Source organism: Coffea arabica, chromosome 6e, assembly GCF_036785885.1.
Source record: "Coffea arabica cultivar ET-39 chromosome 6e, Coffea Arabica ET-39 HiFi, whole genome shotgun sequence".
NCBI classification, from domain to species: domain Eukaryota; kingdom Viridiplantae; phylum Streptophyta; class Magnoliopsida; order Gentianales; family Rubiaceae; genus Coffea; species Coffea arabica.
Genome location: NC_092321.1, coordinates 7,735,855 through 7,763,696, shown reverse-complemented (window position 1 = coordinate 7,763,696; position 27,842 = coordinate 7,735,855). Strand labels below are relative to the sequence as shown.

The 27,842-nt window shown below is 39.1% G+C and overlaps 3 protein-coding genes across 18 annotated transcripts; 1 reads left to right on the top strand and 2 right to left on the bottom strand.

The window, feature by feature from the left end:
• Positions 1-203: 203 nt before the first annotated feature.
• On the bottom strand, positions 204-3,157 carry LOC113694544 (trihelix transcription factor ENAP2). Of its 2 annotated transcripts, none has more exons than XM_072054895.1 (2): positions 1,826-3,157; positions 204-596 (listed from the first exon to the last, which is right to left on the bottom strand). In XM_072054895.1, the coding sequence occupies exon 1, from the start codon at positions 2,931-2,933 to the stop codon at positions 1,854-1,856; it is 1,080 nt and encodes a 359-aa protein (XP_071910996.1). In that variant the 5' UTR covers positions 2,934-3,157; the 3' UTR covers positions 204-596; positions 1,826-1,853. The 2 variants fall into 2 exon arrangements, with proteins under 2 accessions (XP_071910996.1, XP_027069180.1); XM_027213379.2 differs by having other exon boundaries at positions 1,849-3,156.
• Positions 3,158-5,829: 2,672 nt separating this feature from the next.
• On the bottom strand, positions 5,830-7,552 carry LOC140010026 (uncharacterized). The gene has a single exon (XM_072056402.1). The coding sequence runs from the start codon at positions 7,490-7,492 to the stop codon at positions 5,978-5,980; it is 1,515 nt and encodes a 504-aa protein (XP_071912503.1). The 5' UTR covers positions 7,493-7,552; the 3' UTR covers positions 5,830-5,977.
• A 7,022-nt stretch (positions 7,553-14,574) lies between these two features.
• On the top strand, positions 14,575-27,133 carry LOC113697597 (probable sulfate transporter 3.5). 15 transcript variants are annotated; one of them, XM_072054894.1, is made up of 17 exons: positions 14,575-14,721; positions 14,863-14,998; positions 17,147-17,492; positions 17,609-17,816; positions 17,935-18,106; positions 18,414-18,479; positions 18,570-18,683; positions 19,194-19,310; positions 19,407-19,533; positions 19,642-19,928; positions 20,057-20,247; positions 20,392-20,477; positions 20,642-20,718; positions 20,813-21,563; positions 21,863-21,960; positions 24,080-24,171; positions 24,276-24,748. In XM_072054894.1, the coding sequence occupies exons 3-14, from the start codon at positions 17,180-17,182 to the stop codon at positions 20,984-20,986; spliced, it is 1,932 nt and encodes a 643-aa protein (XP_071910995.1). In that variant the 5' UTR covers positions 14,575-14,721; positions 14,863-14,998; positions 17,147-17,179; the 3' UTR covers positions 20,987-21,563; positions 21,863-21,960; positions 24,080-24,171; positions 24,276-24,748. The 15 variants fall into 15 exon arrangements, with proteins under 15 accessions (XP_071910995.1, XP_071910992.1, XP_071910988.1 ...); XM_072054891.1 differs by lacking the exon at positions 24,080-24,171 and adding an exon at positions 26,723-27,133 and having other exon boundaries at positions 20,813-21,960; positions 24,276-24,372; XM_072054887.1 differs by lacking the exon at positions 24,080-24,171 and adding an exon at positions 26,723-27,133 and having other exon boundaries at positions 20,813-21,960; positions 24,260-24,372.
• The last annotated feature ends 709 nt before the right edge of the window (positions 27,134-27,842 follow it).

Genomic DNA, 27,842 nt, shown 5'->3' with positions numbered 1-27,842 from the left:
GCTAATGATGCACATCTTAATGGTGCTGATGGGCAACAAATGAGTTCCCTTCATAAGATGTGAGTGAGGCTTTAATTCTGACGAGAATGTGCTGATAAAAGTCAAGTAGGAACAGAATATTGCCAGTGGTGCAAATCCATTTGGGCTGCCCATCACCTGGAAAAATGTTACAGTATTTTGATAGTTTAATGTATGACATATAATAAGGCGATCAAGAATGTGTTTTCACATAGATTCCCATTTTATTGTTTCATATCAAACAAGAAGTAGATGCTGGTGAAAAACAAAATTGAGCTAACATGTTGGGGTAATTAGGTAGATAGAGAATAGAAAGCTACTGTACCTAACCAAAAATACCAGATTTCATACTAAACCCTAACAGTAGATACAGAAATTCATTGTCATACTTGCAAGATGGAGTAATTGCAAATTACCCTTGCACCAAAAAAGAAACAAAAGGTATATGGCGAGGTACTCAAAAAGAGCCAAAACTTTCCCAAAACAACCACTCTGGCAGTTGGCCATCGATGCTGAAGTCCAGTAGAAGGGTGATTTTCGGTTCCAATGACCTTCATTTCTCATAAACGCTCTCCCTCCTGCAAATAGAATAAGTACAGTCATATGCGTGTCCTTTCAACATGAAACTGGTCTTTGAAAATTTAAATATCAGGTGAAGTCTTAGTAGGACAAAAGCAACACTTAATTGGTGATGCTGCAATTATGTGTTTGATCACAATGAGCAGATTACCTCACAGCGCTGCACATAAACTGCATAAACAAGTGTACTTTTTAAACAGACTTTTTGTGATAAAGATACAGAAAAGCTACCAATTTACTACAAGGTTTTGAGCATCATTGCACCAAAACTAATCCAAAAATTTCAAAGACAATAAGGAACCTTCTCATATTGTTAATTTAAACTAAAGACAATCTTATGCCTATAAAAACAAAAAAGATTAAAGGTGCAAGACATCCGATGACCCTGATCATTCCAGATTGCTCTTTTACAAGGGTAGTTCAATATTTGACAAGCTTACAACCCTGTACAAATATAACTTGCTATGCTGAAACCTCAAGCAATTCTTTCTCTAAAGCTAAGACTGGTCATCAATATCCCTAAATTTCATGACGAGTACATCATAGAGACAATGCCAGGAGGAATTGACATTTCAACTTCTCCTCTTCTGATATTGATGCCCAACTCATTGCCCTCATAATAGCAGCAAAAAACTATAGAAAGTAGAATTTTGAATTTTCTACAATTTGTAATCAACCTAACAACTTCATCTCTTTATCTTCGTAAGATATTCTTCCCTTTCGGAAGAGTTAATTATATGAAAAAGAAAAGGTTTTACTAGAGAATTGTCAAAAAAAAAAGGAAGAAAAGAACCACAAAAAAAATTCTCTGAACTTCAATCTTTACTACGGCAGAGGAATTGATTCTGATCAATAATTTGATCAGACAAAATTCTATGGTACACAACGAAACAGGCTTGGAAATCATATGCAACAGACCACTTGTCAAAGGAGTATTGATTTTGAGAAGACAAAGTTCAAGTCTTTTCATAGGCCGTATAGGATTTTTCCAACTTGGAACAAATAGAAAAGCAATCAGCTTCAATTAATGAAGATTACAGTTTAATGCCAAGCACAACTCTTACATGCATACAACTATCGATAGAAAAGGTACTAAAGTTTCCAAATAATCAAAAACTAGCAGCAGGCAAACAGGAACTGAATAGGTAGTGTCAAAGCAACACTCATCCACACTCTTATACTAACACATGTAGAAGCCTTGTAGACAATAGTATTTAATCAGGCACACCTGAGTGATTTGCTGAGCATTACCTGTATCACACCTGGATATTCTCATTCTGAACATCGTCATCATCTTCCTCCTCCTCGTCATCATCTTCTTCCTCGTCATCATCCTCCTCTTCAACCCCTTCTCTTATTTTAGCAATCTCAGCCTGTGCCCTCTCAACTATCTGCTTCTTTTGCAACTCCAAGTCCCTCTGAAAATCTCTCCTCATCTTCTCCAGCTCCATCATTTGTCTCCTCTTACTACTCTCAATCTTCTCATAAATCTCTCCAAACCTCTGAATCGAGTCAGCCAACAGTCTAGCCGATTCTCCATCCTCCTCGTCCTTCCCTAGTCCCAAACCCTCCTCTTCCTCCTCATTCTCCTCATCAGACACTCCAGGACTATCCCTCATCTCATCCAACACATTAGACTTATCCAAATACACCCGCGGATTCATAAACACGTACTCCCCAGAATCAACCCCACAACCCAACCCAACATGCCCTCTCATCCTCAGATTCAATAACACATCCATTTTCTTAAAAAACACCCACTTGCTCAAGAATCCACCTCCAACTTTCTCCATTTTCGCCCGCTCTTTCTTGTATTTCTGCTTTAATACATCCAATTGATTCCTGCACTCCATCTCATTCCTCTCCCTTCCACTCATCTCGGAGACTTTCTCGGCCAGCTCAGCCCAATCCTCAGCCCTCAAACTCCTCCTCCCCAGCTCCAAATACCTCTCCCCCCAAACCTCCAACAGCACAAAGCTCTCCTCTTCATTCCAGGAATCCCTCGAGCTCCCACCACCAAGATTGGAACCTTTTGGTGCATTCAGCCCAGCGCGAGGGGCAAGCTCGTAATTTGGGACCAAAGATTCCAACTTTCTTTTCTTTTTGCTTCGCTTGGGCTCATCCTCATAGAAAGATTGATAATAATACCCGCTTTGAGCATTTTGAAATTGTGGGCTTTCTTCGTCATCCTCAAATTCGTCATCTTCCTGGGCAAAGATGGCGTCGTTTGTGGTGTAATGGGTGTTGAGCGGATAAGAGTGAGGGTTTCGAATTGCTGGCTTTGATCGAAATGTGGGCTTTGTTAAATACGGACCTTCTTCATCGGAATCATCCATTGCTCAAACGATTAGATTTAGATTAGATAAGAAAAGAGGAAGAAACTAATTTTATGTAAGCCTCGAATATCATATCAATTTTTTGAGGTTTTGATTAGGGTTTTGAGGATCAGTGAAAGGCGGGGAAAGGGATAAATCAGGAAGGATGATAGACAGAAGATGACGTAAGCTTTTGACTGGCGTATAGGATTTGCTATTTTACAAGTATTTTTCCATTGGGTGCAGTGGGTGACTTGCCACTGGGTATGCTTTTTACAAAAATATCTTTCTTTTTTTTAAAAAAAAAATTAAAAGATATTTTTTAACTTTACAATTGAGAAAGATAAAATAGGGGACTCAAGTATTTGAACCAAAATCACAAAATTGCTACGATGGAATAAAAGCAAACTGATGCTTTTATTATTATTTTCGGATATCATGAAAGTCCACTTAATTATTTTCCTTCGGGGAATACAATTTTGCAAGAGCTATATATCCTAAGCAGGCATATATCTATTCTTATCTATATATACAATTTGTTATTTTACACTTTCATTAAATAGTAGTATTGGTTTCGAATAGGAAACTTAGCTTGTGCCGATGCCTGTATTTGCAAACATTTCTAAAAACGTCAAAAATATTACTCCCTCCGTCCCGTTTTGTTAGTCTTGATTTTTTTTTCACACAGATTAAAAAAGTGTAATTAATTTGGTTGGAAACATAAATTTAGATTAATAATTTCCTAAAATACCCTTATGCTAATCACGAAGAGTGCCAATTAATATCAGTTACAGCTAATGGTGCCAATAAATATCAGTTACCGCCAATAGTGCACCCTGATTGTTTCAATTACCGCCAATAGTGCCAATAAATAACAAAGATAGACTTTTCATTTATCTATGTATTGGAAAAGCTCAATGTATTCAATGTAGTGGGTTAGTATTTAATAACAATGTATTAATAACAAGATATTTAATAAGGGTATTTTAGACAATTTGAAAGATTACTACATTGCTTAATGGGAAAGTGAATTACAACTTGGGACATACAAAAAAGGAAAACAAAACTAACAAAAGGAGGGAGGGAGGGAGTAGTACTTTGGTTGAAAAGTATTCAAGACATGTTCTTTTTGGAATGCACCCAAAAAGCAAAAGAATAATAATGCCTTGGCTGTGAATAATAATATATTTTGGTACCAAAAATTGTAAAGTTACTTCCATTGTTGTTACTATATAACCTGACATCGATGATCAAAGTCTTCTGGCACAACAGGTCACGATCGGATTGCCTGAAAGATTTGCAGACAAAAGAACAGGAGGGTATACAAGTTTCCCTTTTAGACACCAAACCCCCCGTCCATTTAACCTCAGGAAAAACTCGGACCGGTATACAAAAAGGCGACACGCTTGTAATGAAATATGAGCAACAATTCTATTTGGATTATAAATATTGGATAAAGACAAATTAAACAAATTCAAAAGTTAGACAGAATACTTATTAACATTTGATAAGTTCACAAATTCTGAGAAGGACTTTTCATTGGCTTAGAGAAGAAAAAAGAGATCAAGACTACATGAAAATGAAACTATAGTTCAAGTTAAAATTGATCTAATAATCAATTGAATCCAGAATATGGTATAACGTATTTATCAGATTAATTTTTTGCGGAAAAAGGTGAAAAGAAATTTGCACTTATAATTTTTCTGGTGAATAGTAACGATAGAAAATGGAAACTTTTCAACCCCGTATCTTGACAAGGAAAGTGTTACCGACATCAACAGTAACTAAACTTCTTGGTTTTGTGCCAAATTTTCCGATCCCCTCCCTCGCTCCCTCAGAAAAGAAGGATATGTACGCGCCGCCGCCCAGTAGTTCATTCGGTACTGAACCAGTGAATCAAGTCCGGGGTCCGTGATTCTGATATATTATAAATCGAGATTTGTGGTGTCTCCTCCTTCCCATCCAACTCGTCATATGCTCTGCCAGGCAAAGCTATGTACAGTGAACTGATCGATTCACAAGCTTTTTGTAGTAGTCAGTTCGATCCTTTCTCATGCATGATGAATTAATTAAATGCAAACCTTTCTCCACACACACACACAGATGAATTAAATGCGTGTGTGTGTGTACTCTTATAATTAGTTAAGGAATCATTCCACGCTTAGATGATCTTGAATTCTGAATTAATTGCTTAAACATTAACATTTTCTGTCTATGAGATCAAACTGGAGATTTAGTTAGTAATGAAGGATTGGAAATTGGACTTGTATCATATGATCCCTAGCTAGCTAGCTAGTTGCATGCATACTTGCATGGTTGCGTGTGATGTAAGAGATGGAGCAAATATTAACAGCATGGACATGCATGATCCAACACGGCAGCAAATAGCAAATATTAACAGCATGGACATGCCTGGCTACGGCGCTATTTAGAGCAGTCACGTACGTACTGGTACAGTAGAGTAGTATATGCACGGAGGGGGTACTTGGTCATGACTTGAGCGAGCCGGATGCTTGTTGTAAAGAGCACAATACTGATCACAGCAGGCAATGAATTTGTTCAAGGATCGTTGCCCCGTCAACCCCTAACCTTTTTTTTAGAATAGTTTATGGTTTCCCTTGTTTGGCTTCTTATGTACAATTGCCATAAAAGCGAACAAGTAGGGAATAACAAGTTGGATGGAAAAGAGAATATTTAGTTGAGAAGTGGAGAGTAACGTCGTGTTCTCCTTAACTAACGCCAGAGCATCACCCCATTTTGTTCATCTATAAATAGCTAATCGTGTCTGGCTAGCTAGATTGTACTGATTCTTGTATAACTAGTGGCAAGGATTCTGACATGGTTGGGAAGAGGCTAATTGTCCTGGTTCTCGTTTTGTTCTTAACGTTGGCGGTCGCAATATATGCAGAGAGTAGTAGGGAGTCAAAGAATATTAATGACGGCGATGTGGAAGTGGGAGCGGGTGTGAAGAAGAATTTACCAGAATGGTTTGTTGGTGGTGGTAGCTCTGCTGCTGCTAGTTGGAGTGGGAATGGGGGTCTAGGCGGTGGTGATATTTCGAAGGGCTACAGCCTCGGCCACTCCTTCAATTTCGGTGGTTCGGGTGGCGGAATAGGAGGTGGCGTTGGCGAGGGTGGAGGTATTGAAGGTGGGATTGGTAAAGGTGGTGGTACTGGCGGTGGTTCGGGTGGCGGAATAGGAGGTGGGACTGCTAAAGGTGGTGGAATTGGAGGTGGTTCGAGTGACGGGATAGGAGGTGGCATTGGTAAGGGTGGAGGCATTGGAGGTGCATCGAGTGGCGAAATAGGAGGTGGCATTGGCAAGGGTGGGGGCATTGGAGGTGGGATTGGTAAAGGTAGTGGTACTGTTTCAGGTGGCGAAATAGGAGGTGGCATTGGCAAGGGTGGGGGCATTGGAGGTGGGATTGGTAAAGGTAGTGGTACTGGAGGTGGTTCGGGTGGCGGAGTAGGAGGTGGCATTGGCAAGGGTGGAGGCATTGGAGGTGGTTCTGGTGGGGGCATTGGAGGTGGTTCGGGTGGCGAAATAGGAGGTGGCGTTGGCAAGGGTGAAGGCATTGGAGGTGGTTCGGGTGGCGGAGTAGGAGGTGGGATTGGTAAGAGTGGAGGCATTGGAGGTGGTTCGAGTGGCGAAATAGGAGGTGGCATTGGTTCGGGTGGGGGCATTGGAGGTGGTTCGGGTGGCAAAATAGGAGGTGGCGTTGGCAAGGGTGGAGGCATTGGAGGTGGTTCGGGTGGCGGAATAGGAAGTGGCGTTGGCAAGGGTGGCGGAATAGGAGGTGGGATTGGTAAAGGTGGTGGTACTGGAGGTGGTTCGGGTGGCGGAGTAGGAGGTGGGATTGGTAAGAGTGGAGGCATTGGAGGTGGTTCGAGTGGCGAAATAGGAGGTGGCATTGGCAAGGGTGGAGGCATTGGAGGTGGTTCTGGTGGGGGCATTGGAGGTGGTTCGGGTGGCAAAATAGGAGGTGGCGTTGGCAAGGGTGGAGGCATTGGAGGTGGTTCGGGTGGCGGAATAGGAAGTGGCGTTGGCAAGGGTGGCGGAATAGGAGGTGGGATTGGTAAAGGTGGTGGTGCTGGAGGTGGTTCGGGTGGCGGAGTAGGAGGTGGGATTGGTAAGAGTGGAGGCATTGGAGGTGGTTCGAGTGGGGAAATAGGAGGTGGCATTGGCAAGGGTGGAGGCATTGGAGGTGGTTCTGGTGGGGGCATTGGAGGTGGTTCGGGTGGCAAAATAGGAGGTGGCGTTGGCAAGGGTGGAGGCATTGGAGGTGGTTCGGGTGGCGGAATAGGAAGTGGCGTTGGCAAGGGTGGCGGAATAGGAGGTGGGATTGGTAAAGGTGGTGGTCCTGGAGGCATTGGAGGTGGGATTGGTAAGAGTGGAGGCATTGGAGGTGGTTCGGGTGGCGGAATAGGAGGTGGCGTTGGCAAGGGTGGAGGCATTGGAGGTAGCATTGGCAAGGGTGCAGGTATTGGAGGTGGGATTGGTAAAGGTGGTGGTACTGGGAGTGGTTCAGGTGGAGGAATAGGAGGTGGAACTGGTAAGGGTGGAGGGCTTGGCGGGGCCATTGGAGGTGGTTCTATTGGAGGTATCGGTGGTGGTTCAAGTGGGGGTATAGGGGGTGGAGGTGCAGGAGGTGGTACCAGTGGAAGAATAGGAGGTGGGGCTGGAGCTGGTAGTGGTGGTTCAGCAGGGGGTATAGGAGGTGGTGTTGGCAAAGATGGAGGTATTGGAGGTGGGATTGGTAAAGGTGGTAGCACTGGGGGTGGTTCGGGTGGAGGAATAGGAGGTGGAACTGGTAAGGGTGGAGGGATTGGAGGGGCCATTGGAGGTGGTTCAAGTGGGGGTATAGGGGGTGGAGGTGCAGGAGGTGGTACCAGTGGAGGAATAGGAGCTGGGATAGGTGGTGGGGCTGGTGCCGGTAGTGGTGGTTCAGCGGGGGGTACAGGAGGTGGAGGTGCAGGTGGTGGTACCGGTGGAGTAATAGGAGGTGGGGCTGGAGCCGGTAGTGGTGGTTCAGCAGGGGGTATAGGAGGCGGAGGTGCAGCAGGAGGCATAGGAGGTGGAGGTGCAAGTGGTGGGGCTGGAGCCGGTAGTGGCGGTTCAGCAGGGATTATAGGAGGTGGTGCAAGAGGAGGATTTGGAGATGGCATTGGCAAAGGAATTGGTGTAGGTGGTGGAGGTGGGGGCGGTGTAGGAGGTGGAGGATTTAGTGGCGGTGGAAGATTTGGAGGAGGTGTTGGCGGAGACTTTGGAGGAGTAGGAGGAGGTGGCAGTGGGGGTTCAAGCATAGGCGTTGGCAGTGGTAGTGGGATAGGAGGAGGATTTGGCGGAGGAGGAGGAGGTGGAGGTGGGGGTGGGATTGGTGGAGAACTCTAGTCTTGGGGGGGGGGCTGAAACAGCTAAATTATTTATCGGGCCAAGCACAATGGGAAACGTTTATGTTCTTCGCAAGTTCGAATTAATTTCTTGTTGTAAACTTGTTCTTCGTTTGTTTATGTTTTGTTTCGCATCTCTATTGATGTTTTATCTCTTCTGTAATTCATTTTCCCCTACTGATAATTAATCGCTCCAGGAGAATGTATGCCCTGCAAAATGAATTTTGTTTCAGGACAAAGCTGAATAACGAAACATAGATAAAAGTAAAAAAATTAAAAATAGTAAGTAAAGAGAAGGGAATTAAATGTTGAAAGCCATGGAGCAACAATGCTAGGAAAAAGTGAAAGTAATAACGGAAAATGGGAAAGCAAAAAGAAAACATGGAAAAAAAAGAGAGTAAAAAATCGTTCCAAGAACTCCTACTAATTTCCAACAGCATCATCATCTCCAACAACTTGCCATCGCCCGTTCTTTTCGTTCTCGTCCAAACTAACTATTTGTATGGCGATCCCTGTTTCGCTACAGTTGCCATTCCTCACCACTAACTATTTGTGTAGCTCATTTTCTCCTTTGTGTACCACTAACTTGTGGCTTTCACGGGGATTAGGTTTGTCCAAATATCAAAAGTCCTTTGGGCTTGAAAAAAAAAAAACATTTTCTCCTACCAACTGCAGGAGATCCACATCCTTCCGCCGCATCCCCGGTCGCGTAGTGACCCTGCAATTTTGTCCGGGCAAAGATCAATAAGAGTATGAAATGAGGCAACTCCGACAAATAGGACAAGAAGCAAGCACCCACATCAAACCCCCCCTTTTTTTTTTACAGCAGATTCATAACTTGTTGTCATAGTTTCTTTTGGGCTGTGTGGTTGTCTAAAACTAAGCTCTTTGAAGTAATGCGGGCATCCAACTAACAACTTCAATCAACACTTGTAGGCAGCAGTGGGGGAAAACTTTTTAACTTCAATCATCAATTGTTTAAGCAGTTAAAATATCTTATTCAATCTCGGGATACCGCCTTAAATAACCGCAACCAGAGAGTGAAATAGGTCGAGAAGAAAGAGTCTGAGGCCGGGTTGGACGGCATACATCTTGGTTGGTCTTATGTATAAATTTGATTTTAGCTGCAAGACCAAAACCCTGTGCAAAAAAACCAAAAGTCCACCTTTTATTTTAAGTTCCTCTCATATATATGACTTACATACCCGGCGGCTCAACATTCTTGGAAAACAATCAAATCGAGGGGGGCGTCAAAGAGAGAATTTGCCATTCAATCTTGTGAACTAATCGAGACCAAAATTGAAAAAAGATATAAAAATGGAGAGGAATAACCAATCGATAAAAGAACACGAAACCATTAACTGTTTCAATAGAGGTACGCGAAAGGGTTGGGGGCGATCAAGTGATTTCAAATAGTAATCTCCTATCCAAACACACCCGTATCCACGTATTTCAGAGAGGTTAATGGAAGCCGCGTGGATTTCCATTTGCAGAACACCCCTGATCAGGCTGGGGAGTTCAAAATACTAATCCCTAGATTTATCGTCTGGTCATTTTATTCATGTTGCACCTCATTGAACGATCTTTTCGCGTGTAACAAAAAAAATTCCCTTTCTTTCCAACAGCATTTTTGGTCAAATAATTAATCTGTTCTGGCATCTACTGCGATGGCATCCGTCGCGGATGTTATTGTTGCTGACCTCCTCCGCAAGTACTCTGAAGCTGCTTAATTTCCATAATGGATAACACATCAGCCTGTTGAAAAATCTCACTGAAATTGTTGTACGATATATGCGACGACTATAGCTAGCTGCTAGCTATGAAGTTTTGACTTCCTGTAGCAAGTATGGTACCCAGTCGATCATCTCAGAATTTGTTTGAACTCGTTTACGTGTGCCATCGAACTGCAGATAAAGAAAGCTTTTCGGAAGAAAATTTGGATTGGTTTAACTAAAACGAATCCAACCTTCTCAAGTGACAATACGCAAGAAACAAGAGATCAATGAGTTCCAACTCATTGCTTGTATTTGTAAGTAATGGACATTACTGTGAAGTGAATGTCGATCACAATTCACTAACTCAAAAGTAATACTCAGGCAGTGAGTCGGGAAATTCATCCGGGGCAGTTAACTTCTGAAATGGGCTCCATTAAACTTTTTCTTACTTTGTCTTTTCCTTAACTACACGTCATTGCACCTCAATTTTGCACCAAGAAATGTGGTTGAAACTTTCATGAGCATCGTGCTACAGCAGGGAAAACTGGATGGTTTTATTAGCAGTAGAAAAGAAAAAGTACTCGAACTTTGACATGGTCAAAGCCGTGTCTACACCTTTTATCGTGCTACCAATGACTACCAACAATTCCCTCAACACTTTTTTTTTAAGTGAAAATTCTTAAATTTCATATCTTCTTCTATTTACGATTCCTTCCATCTTATCATCTGGTGCAACCATCTTTCCATCAGTAGAAGTTAATTGAATATTGAGCAAAAAAAATAATAATAAAGCCATAATCATATCCTCAAATTAAATATTTTTGTTTTTCAATCATTTTATTCAAGGGTTAAAGGTACCAAGTCTCCATAATATTTGGTGTTATTTGTACTTTCTCCCCTACCTATTTTTTTTGTTGCACTTTACTCCCTCTGTTAAGCCACATCATCTTTTATAGTTAAAGAATATCAAAAGTTTCAATTTTGTCCTACCTATATCCATTTTCTCCATCCTTCGTTTCCGTGCCCAAGCTTCTCATCTCACCTTAATGCAATTTTTTTTTTCTTTCGAGAAAATCAAGAACTAAACTCCCAAAATATTTTACTTTTATTAAAAATAAAAAATCTCATCTTGTTAACTAAATTTGAAACTTTTTTATTGTTCAAAATATGACTCCTCAAATTAAATCTCACAGTGTTAATTAAAATATGACCCCTCAAATTAACATCAATAAGTAGAGGTGAGATATAAATGTGATAAAATATATCTCATATGCGTGTCATGGACATTTGAAGATTTCAATGAATTTTTTGTTGTTGTTAAAATAGCATAGTATTATTTTAAATTCTACAATAGATTCCAAGGGCATGTGATTATTTTAAGTGGTTGAAATTCATTTTTAATGGCATTTTCTTGAAATGAAAAAAAAAAATCAAATCTCATTTTCAAGTATTGTTTCTACTAATTGTTATTTTGAGATCATTATCTCCTTATTAAGCCATTGTGTTGACCATTAGTTGGGGGTGGGGGGGAACTGCAACAAAAATATTATTAGGGGAAAAAGTGCAAATAATACCAACCTTTAGTGGGGTTTAGCGCTTTTAAGCCTTTATTAAAATTTGGGTGGAGGCAGATGAGAAGAAATTCTCACGTATGCCGCCGGAGTAAAGATGGAATTCAGAGAAGAACCAAATTGTCGAAACAACAACGCAGAGAAAGAGAAGATTGGGTGGAATTCTAATCCTCCAAAACAATAATCTAAGCTATTGAAAGCCTAGCGTATGAGCTATTGATCCGCAGCAAAATGTACGTGCATAACACGCCTTTGCCATCCACTTGTTCTCTCGCGGTTGCGCAATTCCAGTGGATTCGTAGGAAATTGCAAACTTTTCGTGTGCCGTCGTCCCAGTTAATAGTTTGTCACAAATTTTCTTGTCTCCACTTTTACTTACCAACTTTGCAATGATGAAGGCCGTTGAAGAAAGAAAAGAGAAAAGTTGATGAATTATCATATGAAAGAATTACGTTTCAAACTTGAGTAAAATCTCTATCTGTCTGGCCTGAATGTGTAGCACGCCGTCACTTTGATGGAGTGGCCACGCAAATCTCATGCTAACTGAGGAAGGTCGTATGTAATAATGGATAGAAAGAGAAGCACTCGACAAGTGGTAAGCAACAGCATATTTTTGCAGATTTGAGGAACCAACCAACACCTTTACGCTCGTTAGTTCTTTTTCCTGGAAAGACACTAATTTCGAATTTTGTATGCTCTTAATTCTCAGAGAAATGGAGGTAAGATGTTCAATCAATGGATCAATTCATGCAAAGATCGTACCTTCTTATTTGTAGTATGAACTCTACAAAATTAAATATAATTATTTAATCCACTAATATTGGTTTTCGTACTTAAGATTAATTGGTGTGAAAAATATGCATACCTTCATACAAAATCAAATGTATAATATTTGTAAGTATTTCATTTTCAGATCAAATTAAACATGCTATTACATTTATTTCTATCCACATATCATTTATTTTTTAATATACATTCCTATTTTTATTTCAAGATTCAACTTCCATAAAAAGGTAGCTCATAAATAATGTACATATTTTATTATAGTTTGAACTATTGCTAAACAAATCTCATATTTCAATTATTTTGGTACAAATTTCTTTTTTTTTTTAAAAAAAAATTCACGCTCTCTTTTAATTCTTTTCAATAATGACACTATCGTGCGTAGTAGTAGGACTGTGTATTTTTACTAGCTCTTCAGTAATTTTACGTTGATATCTCTTCAATTGTCTGGGATAATACTATAGATCCGGTGTCACGTACACAAAACATGAAGTATCCCAACAAAAGCGTAGAGGAATAATATGTCGCCACGTAGCCATCTTAGTAACTTTTCGGATTAAATCCATCCGCAGATCGGTTCCAACCCTCGAGCCGCCCTTTTACGTGTTTTTGTCACATGTTCCAATTTATCAAGTAAATCTCAGTCGCTGAAGCAATAGTTGCAAGCCACCGTTGAAATATATACTTTTCCTATGGGGTCACGATTATGAAAAACTAAAAACAATAATAATTCTTTAATTTTTCTTTTTGTATCGACACATTTCACCCATTTAAAATAATAAGAGACCAGAATAATTTTTCATGTCAAAGTATTTTTCCATGTTACTCATTCCGAGCATCTACATATAATGGGTTAGCTTCACCTTTTTTCTTGTTGATTTAAAAAGCACACACCGTTGATTCAATCCCCATTAAAAAGCTTCTTTTCTTTTTTTGTTCCCTTCAATAACAAAATATTCAAAGGAGAGCAAATTTACACAGGACAGCAAAAAGTAGGAAAGAATAGATGAAAATTTGGGACACACGACAAAAACACATAAAAGGGCTCCATAGGAACTGGGGAAAGAATAGATGTAACTTTTTTTTTTTTTTTTAATAGATACAACAAGTTCTGAAAAGTCTAAAATTTTGAGGAATGCGGTCACTTAATACTTATTTAGTTATTTTTCAACAAAATCCTCTGGTAAGAAGGGATTGTTCCGGGATTTCTGGTAACGTACGTGTTACTAGTAATTATTGTGAACCTGAAACTATTAAATTCATGTCGATCAAAATTAACTCAAACATGCGAAGACCTCAGAATCAACACGTACTACTACATTCACATAGCTTCGTAATCCGGTTAAATCCTTCGCTTTGACCAAAAAAACTAATTGAGCAATGCAAAATGGAAATAGATGAAAATATCAGAAACGAAAATGCGGAATTAGTTCAAATTATAATGATAGTATGATGCAAAATATTCATATAGGTTATCAATATTTAGTTACAATTTACAAACATTCATAGTTGGTTTTTTTTTTTTTAATGTTGTGAGTATTTTAACTCTTTAATTTGCTCGTTCCATCTAGTATCTACCATTTGGTACATTAAACATTCAAAAGAAAAAGCAAAGACAAGCCAAAAAAAAAAAAAAAAGTCAGTAAAAAATAGATGTATATTATATTTTTCACAAGAAGAAAAAAAAAAAGAAATAATAGAGGTACATTTTGCCCGTATAGTAATTGCCATTGTAAAGTGGAGTTAAGTGGTGAATCTAGTCTCAAGGAACACGGCAGGTTTATTCCAGCCGATCCCATTCCTATTTTCACTCCAACCAAAGCCTAATTCAAGGTGCCACTGATTTTGTGCTTATCCAAACCAATCAGATATTCTGCGTTCTATAAGGAGATTTAATCCGCCAAAAATGAGGTGGTATTGCATAGGAATGTATGTGTGTGTATATTTACATTCGGATATTTGAAAGTTTTCTGAAACTAGGCTTCCCTCCGGAGTTAATATCCTCGCATTGCTTTTCCCTCTCGGGTAAGATTGGCTTGGGAAAGCATTTCCAATACAAGCTTATCCATTCTCTCTTCCACCCTTCTCTCCGGAGTTAATAGCCTCTTTTATCCTTTTTTTTTTTTTTTCTTTTTTGTGAATACTTCCAGAATCTGTAACCTGTCATCCCCGATTTATTTATTACGTCACGTAGATTACCAGTACAAGTAATTTACGTGACGTATATCACTTATTACATTCAGCATTCTATATCTATATATATTTTAGGAACTTTTTTTTTCAAATATAGACTTGCAGGCTCGAAGCGCTGTAGAATTGCAACTCGTTAGACAGCTGAATTTACCGCAAGGTCAGCACTTGCACGTGTATTTTCCCCCCTCTTTTTCTTGGGGAAAACTTATAATAAATGTTTCATCATTTCTTTGGAAGCGTTGAATTTTTGTAATTTTTAATGATGGTTTGATGGGATGATCATCATCTTCTTATTCAGGTGGTCAAGCCATTTCTCTTTTCTTGGTGCATTCAGGGCTTCAATCCGGCGAAGGAAAGCACAGGATTTGTGATTTTGAAACATCCCGACTGTACATTTGAGTCTCCTCCTTGTTTTAGTAGTTGGCTTGATTTTGGTAAGCAAATCAAACCTTGACAAGCCAGGGATCTTAAAATTGATTCGCGCTGTAGAAAATCTTGTTTATTTTCTGAGTTAATGTCATGCATGCATCATCCACATTTATGAGTTAATCTCATATATTCATTGTGCTATTATTGGTCTCTGAATTTTTTTAAATGTATCAAATCTGTTGCACATTTTTTTTTTCAAAAAATAAATTTGAAAAATACAAAAATTGCAATGAAAATTGTAAGCAATAACAAGACAAAGTTACAAAAACTTCAAGGCTATCATATTTATTTATGTTATCTTTTCTACTCCTTGAAAAGACAATAGAAAATACAAGAGAATAAACTTCATTTACCTTGAGATTATCGACTCGAGAAGAATATTTTTTAGATACTGATAATATAAATATTGGCTTTTTAGAATTACGTTTGACAAGGGAAAAATAACAAAAGAAAAAAATGAAGGAAGGTTCAGAATGAAAATTGGGGAAAATATTAGATGGGAAAGAGAAATAAAGGGTGTTTCTATCTCCATCCTAGCACATATGCAGTCGATATGTGACAAAAAAATGATCATAAATGTAATAAATTTTAAAATTAAGTTACTTTTGGTATATATTTTGAAAGAAGAGTTATTTTGGTAATAAAATCTAATGTCATGCATTATCCACATTTATGAGTTAATCTCATATATTCATTGTGCATTATACATAACTCTGGTAAACTCAAGCATCCATCTGTGGTAGTTGTACACTATCATTAACTCAAATAAGAATGGTTACTCGCAAAAGATAAGGGAAACTTTATGGTGCACCGTCATTTTTGCTTTTTCTCGTTCTTCTTTTTTATTTTCAAAAAAAAAAAAAAATTTCATCCATAAATACTCGACAATTCAATTCAACGTATACAGCGTATTAAATATTTCTTTATTGACACATTATTTTGCATAAATACTCGGACAATTCAATTGAAGTAGATAAAAACTAGTATCAATTCAATCCGTTTTAGTGATTTTCTTTTCTTTTTCTTTGTGGGGAACTTTATTTGGAAAGTCATTTTCCATGAAAGTACTCCTGGTGGACGACGAGACAAGGAGGCGAGTCTAGGGGGCAATTATGTCGGAGCCGAGCCAATGTGTTGCTCAAAACAAAATTGCATGACGTGAGGCTCCAAACGTAAGCCTCAGCGAAGGGGTTTTGGAGTGGGGAAGGTAGTTTTCCCTTAACATTACTATGTTGGAGCACTTTTTTGTGTGCTGAGGTTGTTGGTTGTTGCCTGTTCGGGGAAAAAATGTACCATCGAATAAAACCTTACCAGAAAAAACCAAAACCAATCCGAGAGGGGGAAAAAAGAAAAAGGAAGCAATATAGAGATAAAGAGAGAGGATGGAAAGTTATAATTAGTCATTTTCGTCTTCCCTATTGCATGGTTAATAGTAGACATGGTAGATTATAGGACCGCCCTTTATTAAAGTTTTACCTAATTAGACAACCACCAATAATGATCCCTAGAATATGTATCAAATCTTTATATTTGGGGTCAATAAGAGAGTCTTCGTTAACCAGTGAAGGAGTATCCACAGGTTGGAAATTCCGATTTTTCTTCTGAAATCTGAAAGGTTCTGTCCTAGACAAAACTCAGTGTGCTTGTCAGAAGGGTACTCTGCTATTAAGATTGTCCCCGATTAGATGTCAAAAGTGTTAAACAGGGACCTGATGGGATAACAATAAATCTTCTTTCTGAGGTTAGATATGCCGCTAATGTCAGTTACAATTGGTTTCTTGTAATTTGCTTTTGCAAGTTGCAAAATAACACAGTAATGGTCAATTTTTGACAAATCAATGCTGTAGTATTTATTGCCCGCGCTGGGTTGGTCTGCTGGTGGAAGTAGCCTCCTTAGGTGAGTTTCACTTGGGTTCGATTCCAGACAGCAACCTAGTTGTTATTTTCTTCCGCATTGGTCGGATCCGCTCTTCTGGAACGCTATGGGATTAGTCGGGTGTAGACCCGGATACCCACAGGCAAAAAATAAAAAAAAATGCTGTAGTATTTATTTTGTCAATGCTTGCATCATCTCCCACTATTTTGTTTCTTTAAATACATGCATTGCTATTCAGTTTCAAGCCCCGTCCTGAACTCTTCCTCTCTTCTTGAAGCTGTACATATCATATCAAGGTTAAGCAGCAAAAATGTCGATTGATAGTAGTTCCGCTCATGGGGTGAACTTTGCTGAGCCGCGAAGTTTTCCGACTGTCTTTAAATCCAACTTCAAAGAGACCCTCTTCCCTGATGATCCATTCGGCCATCTCAAGAATGAGCCCTCTTCACGCAAAACATTGAAGGTGATTGAATACTTTCTGCCGATCTTTGGTTGGTTGCCCAGGTACAATTTGGCTCTATTCAAGTATGATCTTCTGGCTGGCATCACTATTGCTAGCCTTGCAATTCCTCAAGGAATCAGTTATGCTAAGCTCGCCGAGATTGATCCCATTATTGGGTTATGTAAGCGCCCTTTCTTTGTATAGATAACTACTACCAAATGGATTGGATGGTTCTTTTGTTGCTCTGTTTTGGCGGTTCCACTACTAGTAATGGAATTACTGGATTTGTTATTGCAGATTCGAGTTTTGTCCCGCCTCTTATTTACGCACTATTTGGAAGTTCCAAGCATCTTGCAGTTGGAACAGTAGCAGCTTCCTCATTGATCATAGCTGCATCAATAGAAGAAGTGGTACCTGCTTCGGAAGATCCCATATTGTATACCAGTTTGGTCTTTACATCCACCCTCATTTCTGGTCTGGTTATGTTGGCGTTGGGCTTATTTAGGTGAGTATGTATTTACTGACAAGCAGAGAAACAGACTGGATTCGGTATAACTTGTAAAAAGTTGAGTGCCTGAGATTAATACATAATTACCGATGGGCTGTCGCGAAATATTCTGCAGATTGGGAATTTTGGTTGACTTTCTATCGCATTCGACAATCACTGGTTTTATGGGAGGGACAGCAGTACTTATCTGCCTCCAGCAGTTGAAGGGCATGCTTGGTTTAAAGCATTTCACCACCCACACCGATTGTGTTAGTGTCGTACGTGCAGTTTTCATGAACAGAAAAGAGGTTTTTCCTTCACATTCACTCACTCTTTCCATAGCATCTTCTGCTACTTCTTTATTTCCTTTTGAACTATCATCATTTCTAGTACCTAACGTTGTAAGGAAGCTTCATTTCAATGACCCTCCGTTGTTATAGCCTAATGTTAGTTCGCGGAATTAATAGGTAACCTTGTCCTTCTTAGTACACTAGGAAGGGAGGTCATGGTCAAACACATCCAGATTATGAAAAAGGAAAAGGAACAGGAAAAAAAAAATACTACTACTATTTATGCGATGCATAATCTGAGGATTAACCTGTTATATTTGAACAGTGGCAATGGGAGAGCACACTTGTTGGAATCATCTTTCTTGCTTTCCTGCAATTCACCAGATTTGTGGTAATGTTCTGTCGCTTATATGTTTTTTTAGCTTCTGTTGTCCATGCATAAAAAATATACTGATTGAGAGAAACATTTGTCCCTCTGCAGAAGCAAAGGAGACCGAAGCTATTTTGGGTGTCAGCAATTGCTCCCATTGTTACCGTTATTGTGGGAGGTCTTTTCGCTTATTTTGGTCATGCGGACAAGCACGGCATTCCTATTGTGAGTTTTCCTTTCCTCGTAATACTAAAAGATTTAATAGAAGTGAAACATAGGGTGATAGTACTACAAAGAAAGAAAAAACATAGTAATTGCTAATAGACCACAGGAGAACAATTATTATTGCACTTTTAGCCCCTCAAATTCAAGAAAACTTGATAGGAAGAATTACGGAGCATAACTAAGAAAGAATTTTGGGATTGCTAATCAACTTGACTGTTTCCATCATTTCGATTTTTAGAAATATAGTCCTAATGCAGAATTATTAGGAAAATACTTTAAAATTGCGAAGGGATTGATCTTTCTTTTTTTTTTCCGCCCCCCCCCCCCGGGCCCCGATTATGGTCCTGGACGTAATAATCATCTGCCTGGTAATGACTGCTTAAAAGATAAAGCATAATTTAACTGCAGTTGAAACATTTAATTTGATTCCTTCTTGATTAACTTGATAAACATGAATAACCCCTTTCTTTTCTTCAAAATTCCCTGCGTTGGAATTTGTATTTATTACAGGTCGGTGCTCTGAAGAAGGGAATAAATCCTTTGTCCATTAATCGCATAACATTTGATCCTAAATATATCGCTGGACCTCTAAAAGGTGGAGTTGTTACAGCAATGATCGCTATAGCAGTAAGATATCGAAATTTGAGTGCCGTACCATTGACAAATGAAGTCAATCCTGTAATTATTTTTCTCAAACAATCGGAACTATGATATATGTTGCAGGAAGGAATTGCTATCGGAAGAAGTTTTGCGATCATGAAAAATGAGCAAATTGACGGAAACAAGGAGATGCTGGCTTTCGGCCTCATGAACATCGTTGGATCTCTCACTTCATGCTACTTAACAACTGGTACCATGATAACTTCTTTATCTTTACTTTTAAAATCCCACAAACAAGTTTTGTAAGATGGAATTTGTTTAATCTCAAATTCACGACATACATCCTAATTTTTTGCAGGACCATTTTCAAAGACAGCAGTGAATTTCAACGCGGGATGCAGAACCCAAATGTCAAACGTGGTGATGGCCATCTGCATGATGCTGACCCTCTTGTTCTTGGCACCCCTATTCAGTTACACACCCCTCGTAGCGCTCGCAGCCATTATCATGTCAGCAATGTTAGGTCTGATCGAGTACGAGAAGGCTTATCACCTCTACAAGACGGACAAGTTCGACTTCGTTATTTGCATGGCTGCATTTTTTGGTGTTGTCTTCATCAGCATGGACATGGGACTCTGCCTTTCGGTAACGTAACCTTGGTCATAGCTCATGAGTCACCATTCATTCAGGACGTCCATCCATGGTTACTTAATTAGTTACCTACCAAATACGAATCCATCAAAACGTATTTGAGTATTTTGTTGCTTTTGCAGGTGGGGCTGGCTTTAATCAGAGCGCTTGTGTATGTGGCAAGGCCTGCAACTTGTAAACTCGGGCATGTACATGGTTCAAATTTGTATCGCGACGTAGAGCAGTATCCCAATGCGACTGACATTCCAGGAATCCTTGCTATACAGTTAGGGTCCCCTATTTACTACGCAAATTCCCAGTACATAAGAGAGAGGTATGGCATCTCCAAATTATTTGTTTTACCACGCTAAGTAATTACTACTTATTATTATGTTTTTAACTTTTGTACTCGCTAATGCCGGCAGAATTTGTCTTTTCTTTTCTTTTCTTTTCTTTTTTTTTTGGGGGTGGATTGCAGAATTCTGAGATACCTCAAAACTGAACAGTCGGATGCAACATTAAAAGGAACTGGTCACATTGAGTATATATTACTTGATTTGGGAGGTACGCACAACAACTCGCTTTGACCCGTGGTCATATATATTAGCTGTTGAGATTTTCACGTTAACGTTTCGAAAGCAAATATTGCAACCTACTCTACAAAACAAAGATGATTAATGTTTTGGCAATGCTGCTGCTAATGATCAAATATAACTAACTCTTTATAGGTGTTTCATCCATTGACATTACGGGTGTGGAGGCATTTGTCGAAATCATGAGAATTCTTGAATCAAAAGAGATCAAGGTACGAATGGACGACTTGAATGAATTTATTTTTAGGAATCCTTAGGATCATGATAAAAATAATAATTGGTTTTTTTGTTTTTGGGGAAATGCAGATGATCTTAATAAATCCGAGGCTTGGAGTGATGGAGAAATTGACAGTCACAAAGTTCGTGGAGAAAGTAGGGAAGGAATCAATCTTCTTGTCGATAGCAGATGCAATTGAGTCTTGTAAGTTTTCGATGAAGAGTTCCAAGGGAATGAACGTCGTGGATGTAAATGTCGCATAAACTGCATCCGGCGACCGAGGGAGGATTAATACCTAAACCAAATAAGTTGATGTAAATTGAATTTTGTGTATAATACAGACTCTGGAATTTGGGGCATATATCCTTAGAAAACGTGTACATTGGCAATTTTAGGAAAGTTTTCATGTAGCCTCGCTTCCTTTCTTTTCCTTTCCTTTCCTATCAACCCGTAATGATGCGTCTTTTAGAAATGGGCCTGAATGCAAAATGTGCATTGATTGGATCAGCATGCTGTGGACTATTGAATGAAACACATATTGGGCTTGCCCGTGCGATTCGGTACACCAAAACGACACAAATTCCAATATCTAATTCGAGAAACACAAAAGCCGTTAGCAAAGAAGTAGTCACGCACGTAGCTACTGCAAGTCTGCAATTAGGATTTAGGAACGGTTCTGTCTTTGGACCCTAAATTTCAATAATTCCTCACTTTTAATTTAAGTAAGCAACCGACCAAATAAATTTTGTACCAGCAGCCAAACCGCTGAAATTTCAAATCTCTGCAAATTACTCCAGTTAATAATTCTTCTAGGCTGTAATCCGTTCGGTTGACTTGCAGGTGAGGGGGATAGTTATGTCCGCCGGTATGGGTATACCTCCGGTGATCAAGTTAGTCCGGATACAGGCAAAGGATGGGGATGAATAAATAAACGATTTTTCTGCCACATTCTTGCGTTGTTTTCCAGCAAAAACTGCTGACGCCGAATCTCTTGAGAAATGCGCTTTTCTGCTACTCTATGTTATCCGTTCAGCAGTAGCTCTTTTCTCTTCAGCCGGCATTTCTGCAGCGGCTGTCCCTGTTTTATTGTCGTACTTGTACTCCCAACTTCTAACTGTTTCTCTGTAATATTTCTGCAGCTGGTTTTGCGTGTAGGACAAAGTTCTAATGCTTTAGAAAGAAGCCCAACCGATTCTAGACCCTGCTCTATTTATCCTTCCACATGCCAATTCTCCAGGTACTCTTTTTTTTTTTTTCCTTGTTTGTTTTGCGGTGCATTTAATTGCACAGTTTGATTTTTTGTGCTTGTGTGATGTGTCAATTGTTAAATATTAGTTGAAATGGTTTGGGCAGCTTAATGAGACTATGATGATTAGCGAGGTAATCTTTAGTAAACAGTGAAGCCTTTGAGTTTCATGCCACAGATGTTTCCATTAATTGGGCTATTAGTTGGTCTCAGCTGCAAACGGGAAAGACTTTAGCTCAGTTTCATATTTTGTTTTTGGATGAGAAAATTGGAAGAGAAGAATAATTCAGAAAAAAAGAAGAAGAAGAAGATAGATGGAAGAAATAGAAGAAAACGAAGCGAGAAAATGGAAATGGTCCCAAGAGTATAGTGTTCAAAATGTTGGGCTCTCGAAGTTTAGAACTAGCCTTTGCATTTCGCAATCCACTTTAACCTGACGTCCGGGCTCTGGCTATTAACTTGCAGTTGAAATATGTATTGTAAAAAAGGCTATAATCCCAGTTCTGCAATGATTGCATCGTAATTCTTAGATGCTTATATTAGCTGAAAAGTATTGAGCTTGAAAGCATCTCTAGCTACACAGAGAAGATAAGCTATAAATCTGCAACGGGTTATAATTAAGCAAACTCAACAAGACTTATCATATTTCCTTCCAAATTTGCACTGCTGCGCTGCTAGTGTTTGTTCTTCTGCATACTGCTTATCAAGATAGATGAGATTCAATGAGACAGTTCGTGTGAAGGGCTTCCTTGCTCTGGTCTTTGGGGTTGAGACTTGGTGCTAAAATATGTTAGTTTTAACTTTGAGAAGAAGCAAATGTGATGAACTGAAGAATCTCGTGGTTACAGAGGTCTGGTTATATGCTTCTGGCTCTTCGTACAATCCCCAGCAGCTTTCGCAACATTTTCCTTTTTAACTTTTGCTGGAGTTAGTCATTACAACATCTTGTGCAGTCATTTATGGCCAGCTTTCATCTTTAAATGTTGGTAGCAAAGCATTAGGGGCTGTGACTTTCATGCATTAAATCTTAAAGTAGTGTTAATGAGGAGAATGATTCTCCACATCAATGGCACACAGGTAGGATAGTAAACCATGGTGGTTGTACTATTGTCCAGCACTACTATCGGCTGAAGTTTGCACAGAGGATGTAGGCCATATCCATGTCATAGCACCAATTACCACCATAGGGAAGTTCCAGCTGTGTGACACCTTGCCTTCTTCTTGATTCCTTTGGAGTTCTACGTCCCCATTGTGCCATTGTCATAAAACACTCGGGAAGTTCCAGTTGAGCTGGTCATACGTAGGTTAACCTAATTGAAAAAAATCAAGGGTTAACACAATCACATTGTTTTGTCTATTGTGTATGATGATGGATTTAAAAAATTTTGATCGGTTAAAAACCTGAGTAGTTCTTAGTATGTTCACTTGAAACCAAAGATACCGATATCTTGGCAGCATTCCAAGTAAGTGCTGCTGTACTGCACTTCAGTGCAGCTTTGCAAGTGAGCAGTTGGTTTGGTTTGGCAATCATTGGCACCATGAGTAAGTTATAACTGAATTTAAGTTTCACTAGATATTGTTAAAGTAAGAATCTTGAAATGGAAACTGCACGTAATTGCATTAGTGTGCAGTCCTTATTTTGGCCTCTGACTTTTCAAAGAGGGCTGCACTGTGATCCCTTTCCACGATGGGCATGGAAGTTGGTACGACTGCTAAAATACCAACTCAGTGCTCTACTCAAATTGCTGCATGCTTTAGAAGACTATTTCTTCGTAAAATGCTAGTTTAGGTTTTTTTGATCATTTGCATCTGTTATGGAAATACAAACTAACTACTGGAATTCAACTGAATCTTAGCTGGTCAAAATGACAATTTTGATTGGTTGCTACACTAATCAAACAAAGTTTAATATCCTCTAGCTTAAGACTGCTCAATGACCTGTAAAAGATGATGAAGATGTAAACGAAATATCTTAATTGATTAATTCTCTGAACAACTTGGTATTGAACTGAGGTATTTAGACCTCTTGTCATTTCTACTAAACTGATTTGAAATCCTTAGTTGGATCATTGCGTTTTACTTGTTCATGCTAGTGTTAATTCTCTCTTAGGTATTGCAGAATATATCTCAAACATTTTGTTGTTCTTCCAACAATAATATGACAAGAATGCTGGTCTGGTCATCTGATCATGCTAGGAACATGTAACGTGACACCCTATTTTGTGTTTACTTTTACTGGAAAGAAGAGGTTCTCACTTGGAGTTCTGCTTACTCCTGCTTGATTGAGTAGGATTCTTCTTCTGCAGGCCAAGTGCCGCCTGAGATCAGTCCATACTCTTCGTGGAGGAACAGAATACGAAAATTATAGGAGGCTCAATTCTTCCTGATGGTGCAAAATCAAAGGTTTGAAGATGTGGTGGCTACTATGACATGTCTACTTCAATGAAGTATCTTTAAATAGAATGCTCTGAAGCTTCACATATCTAAACGTCATAGGCTATCCCTGATAGCCAATAGCTCCAGGACACTTTCTTAACTAAAGCAGCATAATAATGTTGGATGTATTATTTCAACGTACACATTTTTGCATTTGGAGATTGTCGTTTTGGTCCATTCTCTTTTAGCACTTAGTTAAGAATGACATAGAGCTTCATATAGATGTGTTTAAGGTGAATGTTGGCAGTTTTGCTGCAGAGAATAAATTGGGGCGGTGCAAAACCAGGCTCATAATATAAAAAACGCTAGACATCGTCATGAAGCAATGTGCTGAAAGTGAACAGGTTCACGACTTAACTCTTGTCTCTCTGACATGGTCTAAATTTTAGTTTTCCATGGAGTAAGAAGAAATCATTTTTCTCTCGTTCATAAAATTAGGACGTGTGAATTTTATGGTAATTTTTCTGTACCAACTAGGTAACCAAATTCCAGAAGCTAATGCTTACAAACTAGTATTAGTCTTTTACTCGTCAAAAGAGCCCAGTGTTAATGTGAATTTAGAGTTTTACCTTTGAGGATCTCTCGTTCTGCCTTGTCTAATTTTCCATGTTATAAAGCTGCCAAATCATTACGGGTTGAAGACGGTAAATGCCACCTGTGCAGGAGCAAGTTCAGGTGAGTTTTCAATTGCAATGGAAATTTTTTTTTTTTATCAGACTTCTTTTTTTCTTCTTGTCATTCACATTTCTTTGCTCTGGAAATTGTTGGAAATATTGCATTACCCAACACATTTGCTAGAACTTCTTCAACTTTGACGGCTGTAGGAATTCTGCAACTTCAAAACCTGGTTACTGTATTCTCATTCTTTACAGATGCAGCCACTCTGTAATTGTACCTATAGATGAGAGTGACATGTATGTTTATTTTCCCTACTTCTGCATCTCCAATAACCTTCTGCTATCATTAGTTTCGGGTGTTACCTCTTTGCCAACCTTGAATTCAAATAGAAGACGGTCAAAAGATGTTGAAAATTGGTTTTTTCGAATCTGCTTTCGATAGTCATATACTCCTTTATTTGGCATCCACCTTGTTCCTCTTGTAACCACTTTAAAGTTGAGAAAATCATTTCTCGTCTTCCAGCCATATACTAGAAGATGCCTTTCAATGATTAATCTCTCAAAGCATGTCTTTTGCAATAGCCATCCTTTTTGAGCTACAAATGTGATAGGTTGCCTAATTAATTTGCACTTTACATTTTTCTCCAATTAGGAAGCAGCCCTTCGCCAGGGCGTGGTCAAGTCTAGTGGCCTCCATGTTATTGATTCCTTCACTACTGTGGAGGACCAGACTAGCACTGATTTTGGCAGTTTAGTAGGTGGGACCAAAAACTTTGAAACATTACTGAAACTTAATCCGTTCATGGTTTCTGTTTACTGTACACCTGTGAAGACTAATTTGCACTTACCCTTTTCCGTCTTATGCCGTTGTATTTTGTGCCACATACTCCTGCTGCTCTATCAAGCGCAACGGCCATTTCTCTCTTTTGTCGTTTTTATTCGGACATGTGAGTTTAAACAGAAAGGAAAGGAAAGGAAACCATGGTGGTGGCATGACTTGTCGGACATGCAACACCAACTTAAGAGCTTAAACCCAGATAGCGAATTGAAGCCTGTCAAATATATCCTTTCATTGGGCAAGCTTTAAGCAAGAACAGTCATCCTTGTGGTAAATTTAGATGGAAAAAATATTATATGGAAGCATAAAATATAATACCCAGTTAGTGTGAAAAGTAGTTTTCCCGTTTCCTGTGTTCTACCCCGTCACTAAATTATCAAATAAGATCAATAAGAATGCATGGGAGTTCTTTTCTGTGGGTGGGGCGGGGAATTTGGGGAGAGCTAAGAATAATCCAGTGTTGTTCCTAGAATAAAATTTGCTATTATCAGTTGAGAGTGTTTTTCAATCATGCCCAATCATTGGATTCCCTCTCCCTAATGTGCACAATTCCGACAGGGGGAAAAAGACGATAAGAGAACGGGGCATTTGTCTTAAGAATAAATCCAAGAACTGTTAGTCTTTTAATGTGATCAGGTATGTCGTCTTAGCTGGCATTTGCAAAATTGGGCTTTGCATTAGGTTGTTTAGGCTTTTAATGCTGGGTGCATATGATTTTATCAGAGTCCTGGGACTGCCGACAAGTTAGATGGACCTACATAATTCTCTCGGTTCTTTGCTGCCTACGAATGACTTCACTTCACGTAAGACAATAACAATAATAATTAATGTCTCTAAATCTAGACATCTAATTTTACTGCAGGTACTACAGTAAGAGAACCGAAAACTGAGAGTAAAATGAAAAGAAAAGGTGGAGCGTCTTCATTGATACAGCCGCGGTGCATGGCTTTGAGAAATTTAAGAACCACCAGAAATTGTCGAACAAGGGATTGATTTGCCGTCAGCCGCATAAAACATGTATTTTTCGGTCTGAAAACCGATCGGATTGGTCCCTGCCCCTGGGGGGTTGACTGAGCCGGAACATACCTATAATCACGGGAAAATCAGATCCCTTTGAAAAGTATAAACACAGGCAGCCGATGACAGGTAATAATCAGCCGTTTGAATACTTCTGCACAGCTGATCCTTTTTTTTTTTTTTTTGGTAATACCTGTATGTATTTATTGTATACTAAATAAATATAAAAGGATAGATGGAGGTAATTAGAGTTGTATGATCGGCAATGACCAATTGCTGCAACACAGAAGTTTGCTTCTGCTACCGGTTATTCTAATAGGGGGAATTTAGGACCAAGTCATAAATAGGGGATTAGTTTGAACTCAAATTAAAGTACCCATCTAATAATAAGGGGAGCAGAGGTTGAAAGGGACGGTACAAAACCATCATGTTTGAAATGAACGTCACAACTTAGGCGAGAGGCTTTTCTTTCGGCTCAACAAAGATATACTCCTTACTAGTATATAGCAAGTGGTACAGAAAATAGGAAAGTTGTCTGTGTGTCTTGAGAGTGTAGTAGACCATCCATCCAGCTTGTTAATTAGCTGGAAAACAAAAAGATCTATACGTAATGCAAAGATATCATCGACCCCCCCCCCCCCCCCAAAATAAAAAAAAATAAATAAATAATAATGATGAAAAGAGACCGTGATAACGCGGAAATGATAGTAGAGGCTTAGGCTGAAGCTGAGGCTTCCCCAATTGGGAGGGAAGCATCTTCTATCCCTAAATGCGAACCTAATTCTGGGTTCAAACAGGGATAGAGAGGTAGATTAAACTTTAAAGAGACAGCAGCATATCATATGGGAACGCTTGTCTTAAAGAGGGACCACTTGGACCTTTGCTTATCTTAAATTTGGTGCTCTCATATATTGAGGCTTTTCATGCTATCACAAACAAATGCCTCCAACATATTTTTATTTGGT